This window comes from Ailuropoda melanoleuca, chromosome 7 (genome assembly GCF_002007445.2).
Source record: "Ailuropoda melanoleuca isolate Jingjing chromosome 7, ASM200744v2, whole genome shotgun sequence".
Taxonomy (NCBI): Eukaryota; Metazoa; Chordata; class Mammalia; order Carnivora; family Ursidae; genus Ailuropoda; species Ailuropoda melanoleuca.
This window is the reverse complement of record NC_048224.1, coordinates 58860419-58869168: the sequence shown is the minus strand read 5'-3', so window position 1 is coordinate 58869168 and position 8750 is coordinate 58860419. Positions and strand designations below refer to the sequence as shown.

Below are 8750 nucleotides of genomic sequence, written 5' to 3'. Positions count from 1 at the left end.
CTCACAGAATAAGGCTCCTCCTGGCATAGGTATTTGCGCCAGCATCACTGAAGCAGGATGAAACATAAATTATCATCTAGAGCAACAGGATTTTCCTTATAACCCAGGGCTGGATGTGCAAACTTCAGCTTTTCTATCCCTGAGTCAGAGAGAAAAGGAAGTTGTAGGAATGTCCTCAAAGCAACGTTCTCTGTCACCCCAGCCCCCAACACAGAGGTATTCCAGCCAGGGTGGTTTATTGAGTCTTTGTCCCGTGCCATATTCTGCTTCCCAGAACCAAACTCCCACACAGTCTCCGGCTGCCAGACTTCCTCTCACATTCTCGGAGTTAGCACAGGCTATGTATTTGCACCGTGGAGAAAAGGACTCATCAACCCTCCCGGAGATCTACAACCAAGGACAGCCCCTCCTCACTTCCTTTTGCTCCCATTCAACCCCTACAGGCTTCCGCACCATCACCTGTTGTATGGGGGGGGAACCTCAATGCCTCCTACTTACAACTAACATAGTCTTGTTTTGTTCCTATTTTCCTAGTTGGCTTTGGCGCTTTCTGAAAGAAGAAATACCAGCTTTATGCTGACATCTTTAAGTTGGGTGTGCCATAACCTCTTAATCCCCCTTCTGCTTAGATCAACAGAGTTGTCACTTAGAGCTTGTAGCTAGGAGCCCTAATTCACACAGAATTCGTGCCAAGAGTGGTTAGCAGGCAGGCCCTGCTCAGGAGGTATCAGCCTCTTCAAAACATCCCGGCCCTTCCTCCAGACACCGAGTAGGCTGCGTTTCTGCACCCCCTGAAGTTAGGTGCAGCCATGTGACTCGTTTTGGGCAGTGAATCGTGAGAACGTGGCGCCTGCAGACAAAAGCTTTCAGATCCAACGTGTCCTCTGCCTGTCTTACATAAACTTTACCAGGTTACCAGAGCAGTCTCAGGTTCTCAGCAAAACTGTGAGGAGCCAGTAGCCTCATCCCCAAGGCCATCTCACCGTCCTGTGTCTAAACCTACCAGCAGATCGGACCCCAAGCATCCAATGACGATGCCAAAGCAGGAAGGTTCAGCTCACCGAGCAGAAACATTTGCTGCTTTATATCGAAAAAATCAGGGAAATACATGGGAGCTGATCCTGGAAGTGCTTGGCCAGAAGGAGGGAGGCAATCTGACTGGCTTGCATCTAGAATCAAGGTTCAATGGGCTAGCTAGGGCACTAGGAAGGATTCAGGGATTTCCTGTTGCCCAAACAAAACCTGGAGTCCACTGAGGTCCACATAAGGTAAGTGAAGCTTCCAGAAATTCCCTGGAATAACAGAAAAGGAAGAAACCCCAATGGAGAGGCAGGCTTGTTAGAGGAGCCTTACCATGTTACCCGCTCATCCCCCAAACAGATGGTCAGGAAGACACGCCTTTGCCACAAGCAGAGCTCGCACAGCTTGGCAAAGAGCACGGTGGCTCTTCTCTGAAGCTGGAATGCTGGTATGAGACGACGACTGAGATCCCAGGGCCAACGCAGGTGTCATGACCCAAAGGCAGAGAACACGCAGCCAAGTTTTATTTCCACAGGCCATGTAGGTAAGCTTCCCGTGACTATCTGCCAGACTAGTGCAGTGAACTGGATGAGGCAACCCACCGGGGTCTGGAGACCACCCCCCACCCCCACCCCCAGGTCTGGTGAACAGAAGCCTCATTTGAGCTGACCGGTCACAGCCCCTCACTGAATTTCTGAATGTGCAGTAGCTCAAGTCCTGGGCCCTAGAGCAGGAGGGGGGCCTGGCTGTGACCCTCCTTCCCAGCCTCACCCGAAGAGCCAGTGCCAAAAGGAGACTACCGCTGACCTTAAAAGTAAAACCGTCAGGTACTTCACCAGCAAAATCGGTTCGTTCGGGAATAGCAGAGAGTTGCAATTCAGGACATGCAAGTTATGGCAAAAGCGCGGGCAAGTCCAACAAAGAAAGGAGTGTTATTTTATGAGGAAGTTAGAAGGGGCTGTCCTGAACCAAAGTCCACTGGAGAAAAGCAGGAGTTCGGGGCGAGGGCGGTTTCTCACCGGCTGAGTTGCTGGGTAGTGGATTTCTCGCAGGAGAAGCAGCGTCCGTCCTTCCCTGTTGGGTCTGTAGTCACAATTCCCTCCTGTGGAGGACACTTGTGCCGGGGTGCGTCATGACAGTTCTTCCTGTAACTGACTCCGGGTGGCAGAGTGCACGAGAGCTCCTATTTCTGGCCTCCTGACTCCATTTTAGTGAGCTTTCCCCTTATTACTTTTCATATTACCACGACCTTTGGGACTGTCAGAACCCCATTTCCCGTGCAGGAGAGGTTCTGGTTAGGGCAATCTTCATTCACTTGCCTCTGCCCGAGGAACGGGGTATCTTTGAAACTGAGGACCACCGCCATTTGGTTCTGGAAACGTTTCTCACATTCAGCTCTTGGAAGTTTTCTCCCACAATGCTGTACTCAGTTCTTTCACACCTGAGGCACACAGCACCCAGCAGGTGTCTATCAGGTCTCCTAGACCCACTCTGCAACTCTCTGACCTTTTCTTTCGTCCATGTGCTATCGTCCACTACTGCCCCGGGATGAGCTGCTTGTGTCGCCACCCGCCCCAGAACACATCACGCGCCGCCCTGCCCCGCACACCAGCAGCCCTGAAGCTCTGGGCCAGGGAGGGGCGTGACTGGCCGGGCCTGGGGAGGCCGGGGTGGTGAATCAGGGCATTTGCAGTGTGGACACTTGGAGTTAGGTTCCACCTCCCACAATGACCCACACGTCACTCAGAAGTACGTTTTTAAACTTCTGAACATGGAACTTCTATAATCAGCCGAGCTCTAACAACTGAATCATGGTACGGCCAGACGACTTGCCTGGCAGGACCCCGACTCACTGAAATGGAAAGCTTGCTTCACGGACCAGCCGCTCAGTTCCCACTGCTGCTCCAGATGGGGGTGGAGAGTATGCACCTTGTTTCCAGAAACACGGCTCTGCGTCCTTAGATCAAGCACATCAACTCTCATCTAGACCCTCCGTATCCACCGGAGTACTGCCTGGTGTTTCCAGGCCTGAGAGGCACCAGAAATCCTCTGCTTTTGCTTGTGAGCGGATTTCCCGGGAGAGACGTGCAGCTCCATCCCTGGGGGCGTCAGAACTGTTCTGCCTGCTGCGGGCACGGAGCCTCTCGATCCCGCCCTGACATACCTTACCCTCCGCGGAGCTATTCACCCTCAAGTCCACTCTGCCCAGTATGGCCACACCAGCCTTTCCCTTACAGTCTGCTTCTTAACTGGAGCTCAATCAAGACAGTTATGAACAGCTTTACTGAAATATTACTCACGAGCCATGAAATCCCCCCGGTCTCGCGTCTGCAGCAGTTCTGCCTGTCTGCAGACGTGCATGCAATTCCACCGCCTCCCTGGGCATCTTCCGTCGCCTCGGCAACGCCTAGCTTCTAGCCCTGCTCCCGCCTCCTCCTGGACTGACATCCTCCAGCCCACCCCATCTCCCCTTCCTCCCAGCACAGCGCACGCTTCCAGCCAGCATCTTTTTTTCCCCACAAAAGACTTATTTATTTTAGAGAAACAGCACGAGCAAGAGCAGAGGGAGGGGAAGAGAGAGTTTCAAGCAGACTCCGCGCGGAGGGTGCAGTCTGATGTGGGGCTCAGAGGACCCTGAGATCAGGACCTAAGCCAAAACAAGAGTCAGGCGTGCTTGACCAACTGAGCCACCCAGACGTCCCCAGCAGGCATCTTAATCTTAACTTTTCATATGCGTGTTTACCTTAAGCTCTAATTTTTGCTCCTCTTACAAATAAACTCAGAACTCCCTCCCAGTCACACCCAACGTCCTCCGTCCCGCCCCTGGCAGTCACCTGAGGCCAATGCCACCTTGGGCTTGGGCTACAGCAGTTCTAAGTTTCCTCCCTTCCAGGTGAGTTTTGGATTCACACGGACAGTCCCAAAGGCCAATCTTTCCCAGCTCGTGTGGAGGGGAAGGAGCCAATGAAGTGCCCCCCAGAACCCTCATGCCCACCACGCCTTCCTCACCCTGCAAACTTCTGGGGAGCTTTGTGGCCTCCCAAGAGAAGGCTGGAACCCAGACCCTGTCAGCCCTTTCCTGAAGGATCTAGGCCTCCATTCTCCACATCTCTCCCTTTCTTTCTCACGTGGGAGCTGAGCCCTCCCACCCAGCCTGTGGGGTAAGCCACAGAGCCCCGTTTGCCGGGAGCCTAGACCGCACAGACTGAGCTCCCGCCGCTGTCACACGAGGTGGGAGTGGAGCCCAGGTCAGGGATGAGGTCTGGGCGCCCGGGCTGCAGGCCCTCACGCCAGGCCGGCCCGCTCCAGGTCCTGGGGCAGGATCCGGCCCTTCTTGCGGGCCTTGTCCAGGCGCCGCTCGGCCCGGGCCGCCTTCTTCTTGCGCAAGTTCTGCCTCCGCTTGTCCTGCCGCTGCTGCATCTTCTCGACCACGTGGGCCGTGCGTTTCTCCCACCGGCGCTGCCGCTGCGCGCGCCGTTTCTCCTTGCGCTTCAGGGCCTCCTGCAGCAGGTGCTCGCTGTCGCGGATGCGCACGCCCTCAGCCTTGTACAGCAGGTTGGTCCACTGCATCTTGCTCTCGAGCTCCCGGGCCTTGCCCTCGTCCCGGTCCCGCAGCTCCTCCAGCCGCGCCTGCCGCGCCTGCACGCGCTCCAGCAGCTGCCGGTAGTTCCTGCCCGTCAGCGGCGCCAGGTTCCCCTTCAGCTTCCGCCTCTTCTCCTGCCGGCGCTGGGCCTTGCCGGCTGCTGGCTCCTCGGTCACCTCCACCTCGCAAGTAAGGGGTGCGACCCAAGTGAATGACGGCTTTGCGGTGCCTCTCCCCTGAACGCTCACAAGCACCCCCGTGGGCAGGCACCCCACTCTGCAGATGGGCAGCTGCGGGCCAGAGGCCACACAGCCAGCCGGGGTGGAGCCCGGGTCCCTGCACTCCGTGGCTGGGCCCGCCCCTCACCTTATTGAAGAGCAGCCCTGGTGGCACCTCCTCGTGGGGCGGCTCATGGGACGCCTCGTGGGATGGCTCGGCAGCCTCCGCGGCCTTTGCCGCTTTCTCCTTTGCCCTCAATTCCTTTCGCTTCCTCTTTTTCCGGTCCCGCTCCTGCTTTCTCCGCCGTCTCTTCTCCAAGACAGCAGGAGACAGCTCCGTGGTGTGGCCCTGGAGGAGAAAAGCAAAAACTCACATACGCGGTCCTTCCAGTTTGAGGGGCCCCGGTCTGGAATGTGGGATCAGAGCAGGAGAGCAGGTGAGGAGCCTGTTCAGCAGGGCGAAATGCCCAGTGACTTCAGCGTTCCCCTGTGAGATGACCTATCAACTACAACACAAGGGACCCCCAAAAGAACAGGAGAACCCCTGAATAAGAACCATAGCTTCCAGTCCCCAGGCTCATCCCACCAGCGCGCTTTTCAAACACGGTTATTCTACCTGTCTGACGGTCACGCGGGGAACGTGTCTTGCATCATTTCATAGATGAGAAACACAGGCTTAGCTGAAGCCACCAACTAGAACGTGGCAGCAGGTCAGAATGACTCAGTGCCGTGCTGACCATGGCACCACTCTGCTGGTGACATATCTGACCTCTGCTCTCTTGCCAATGAACTTTTCCTTCTAGAGGCCAACAAGAGAACCCTAGATCAGACTGACCCAGACCTGCGTGCAGGAGGGCCGGGCCCAGAGCTTGGACCACTTCTTAGGAATGACCCCTGGGCTTGAACCAAGGCAGATGCACGAAGAAGCCGGGGGACAGTCTGCACACAGCAAGAGCCCCAGGGCATGTCCCCAGGAAAGGGCAGGTGCTGGCTGAGTGGGAGGACTGCACTGCTAGCAGAAAGAGCCCAGGCTGGTTCAGGTCTGGTGCTCGCTGTGGAGATCACCTCATCTCAGGCCCTTGAGTACCTCATAGAGCTATTGTGACGCTTCGGGGGACAGAAGTACTGACTGGTGTGGTGTTCAGCAAAGGTAGCTTCCCAGAGAGAGGAGGCTAAGCCTCTTTCCGAGGGCACAAGGAATCTGCAGGCCAGCACAGGCGAGTGACCCTGGGAACGGAGGCTCCCCGTGATGTCACAAACCATAGCTGACCTCTTGCTGAACAAAGCTGCCAAGAGCCTGGCAGAACCTGCTGCAACGGTGGGAACAACAGCTGAAGTCCCTCCTGTCAGCCCCACAATGGCTGGCAGAGCTGGCAGCCAACCCCACAAAGAACACCAGGGCACCACCCCCTCTAGGCAGAGCAGGGCAATCACCGCAGTAAACCACACTTCTCCCTGCACCCCAGCGGCCTCCCCACTCACCTGGCCCCGGGCCTCCTGCAGTTTTTCATGTAGCCGCTGGCGCACAACATCCAGGGCGAACAGAGAATCGGGCTCCGTGACCCGGGTATCTGCAAGGAAGGAGGTGGAGAGCTGAGAAGAAACCCCCTCCCTGACCATCCCGTCCCTTTTCCCAAGGCCCAGCTTCAAAGCCTGAACCTCCACATGCTGCCCCCACCCCCACGACCAGGTGGCTACTCGTCCATCTGCAGGGCAGTTCCAGTAAATTCTACTCCACTTCTTCAGGCTGGATTGACCCCCAGGACGCCCTCCAGAACAGAACACCCCTGTGTGGTATGACAAAACACTTCCTACAGGTCAAGCCAACCCATCTCTCGTTTCTTCCAACTTCTGCAGCCTAGGTTTCCCTACATCTCTCCACAGGTCAGCTCTTGTGACTCCCCTTTAGACACTTGCGGGCAGTGAGGCTCTGCAGGGCAAGCTTGCGCTCCAGGTCCTCAGGGGGACATGACCTTGCCCCTCACCAGACCCAGTTGCCAAATGGCCTGGAACCACTCTGTACTTCCAGGGATCTCATCCACCACAGAGGCCCCGGGATCTGTCCCCTGAAAGCTCATTCTCTGGAAAGTCTCAAGCTACTCCAGGGTGCCCGGCACCCTATTCTCTTAGAACCACAGAGTACCACATTTTCACCTGATCTCAGCTGGCCCTGCTCCACATCCCCATCTGCTGGGGATCCCATGGAGCGGAAGGCCTCTCCCTCCTCAGGTACCGCTGGCTTTCTGGCCCTTGAAGGTGCTGGAGGCTTTTCCCCTACAGCCTGGGTCTTCAGCTCCACAGCCTTCTCCTGCTCCCGGGATTTCTTCTGCGCTTTCTTCCTCTTCTTTTTTGGGGGCCCAGCAGCTTCTGAGCGTTGACTTTTGCTGGCTAAAACACAAAATTAAAAAGGGCTGCAGTCCTAACCTTTGTGACCCATTCAACTGGCAGGAAAACTCTTGCAAAAGCCTTGATCCCAAAAGGAGGCTCAGAGCGAATCAAGGAGGAGGACCCACCCTTATCTGTAGAGCTCACACCCACAAACCCTAGAAAGCAGATCAGCCACACATCTCAAAACCCTGAAAAACATCCATGCGTGATCCAGCAGTCTGCTTGTAAGAATCCGTTCCAGATACGCACGAAGATATGGCCTCAGAAATACTCAACATAAACTTGTCTGACGGAAAAACTAAGAAAACCTAAATACCCACCTACGAAGGCAAGTTAAGGTCCTGCTACACGAGAAAGTGCTGTGCAGCCATCAAAATGACACAGGCTTCATTTTAACGACTCAAATAAGGACCATTTATGTGGATAAAACAAGTACACAGAGTGTTTTAATGCGTAAGATATACTCAGGAGAAAAAAAAACATAAACCTAAAATAATCAACGGCCAAAAACACTCACTTTTTAATTTTGCATACTGAACACGTCTGCTTTGCATAAAAACAAAAGGTCGTTTTTTCTCTGGCTCCCTGCCAGCCCCTGCCACTCTCCCCTCTTCCCGGCCCAGGCAGCACTCCCCAGTCCCAGCTCCTGGCAGACCAGCCTGTTTCACCTGTTTGTGTATCGACCTCCTAGCCACCCCTGCCCCGTAAACCCTCATTGCCAGGAGACATCCCGGTTCCCTGCTTCTCCCCACACTGACCACTCTAGCGGGTCACCACCTCCAAGCCCCGCAGGAGCTGCCCGCCCAGTAAGCGGACGGAGCTGGATCCCCCGGAACCCCCAGGCTGATGCCCACGACACGGAGACAGCGGCAACTTGAAAGACCCCTTGCTTGTCTTCATTGAATCTTACAGGCTTGTTTCCCACATTACCCGTCTAATCCAGCGGAAGGCTACGGGGTCCAGTGCGGGGAGACCTCCACCCCCGCCACCAAGCCCTGCCAGACCCGACCCCGGGCGGCGCGTTACCGGACTTGCGCTTCTGCGGCTCCGGGCTGGGCTGGCAGCAGATTTTCCTGGCCAGGCCCTGCAGGTAGGCGTCCTTGGCGAGTAGAGAAGCCATGGCCGCAGCCTCCGCGGCCCTCCTCGGGTGGCACACACAAGACCGCGACACCACGCCACCCTCACTAACCCGGCAGCTCCCGCCGCGCCACCCACGCCGGAAACGGCGCGTTGCGCAGGCGCCGCCGGCGGAGCGCCGAGTCGCCAGCGCGCGGTGCTCGATTAGCCAAGCCTGGCCCCGCCGGAAGCGGTGCGCGGGGCGGTGCGCAAAGCATTGTGGGTCCTGGGCGGGTTCCATGGTCTCCGGCCTCCCCTCGCGGACCGGGAGGGAGCTGGTGGTCACGCCTGCGCACCCCACCCCCTGCGCTGTGCCGCGTCCACTGTAGGCGCTCAGTACCTGGGGGCAACAGGACCGACCGGACGTGGTTCAGGCCTCTGGGGACTCGAATCCCAAGCGGAACCCGGCGAGAGCACGTCCGCTC

General features: G+C 56.7%; 1 protein-coding gene across 3 annotated transcripts; it reads right to left on the bottom strand.

Annotated features, from left to right (window-relative positions):
* Positions 1–703: 703 nt before the first annotated feature.
* On the bottom strand, positions 704–8599 carry SURF6 (surfeit 6). Of its 3 annotated transcripts, XR_004626635.1 has the most exons (6): positions 8236–8599; positions 6976–7209; positions 6304–6392; positions 4970–5170; positions 1857–4785; positions 704–1292 (listed from the first exon to the last, which is right to left on the bottom strand). XR_004626635.1 is itself a non-coding variant. In XM_011226841.3 (5 exons), the coding sequence occupies exons 1-5, from the start codon at positions 8564–8566 to the stop codon at positions 4306–4308; spliced, it is 1335 nt and encodes a 444-aa protein (XP_011225143.2). In that variant the 5' UTR covers positions 8567–8599; the 3' UTR covers positions 704–4305. The 3 variants fall into 3 exon arrangements, 2 of the variants coding, with proteins under 2 accessions (XP_011225143.2, XP_034520673.1); XM_011226841.3 differs by having other exon boundaries at positions 704–4785; XM_034664782.1 differs by having other exon boundaries at positions 704–4779.
* Positions 8600–8750: the final 151 nt, after the last annotated feature.

Coding starts and splice junctions, on each gene's coding strand:
- SURF6 (XM_011226841.3), bottom strand. CDS start 8,566: ATGGAACCCGCCCAGGACCCACAATGCTTTGCGCACCGCCCCGCGCAC. Junction 7,210..8,235: donor GCCGCAGAAGCGCAAGTCCG/GTAACGCGCCGC, acceptor TTTGTGTTTTAG/CCAGCAAAAGTCAACGCTCA. Junction 6,393..6,975: donor GCAGGGCCAGCTGAGATCAG/GTGAAAATGTGG, acceptor CCTTCCTTGCAG/ATACCCGGGTCACGGAGCCC.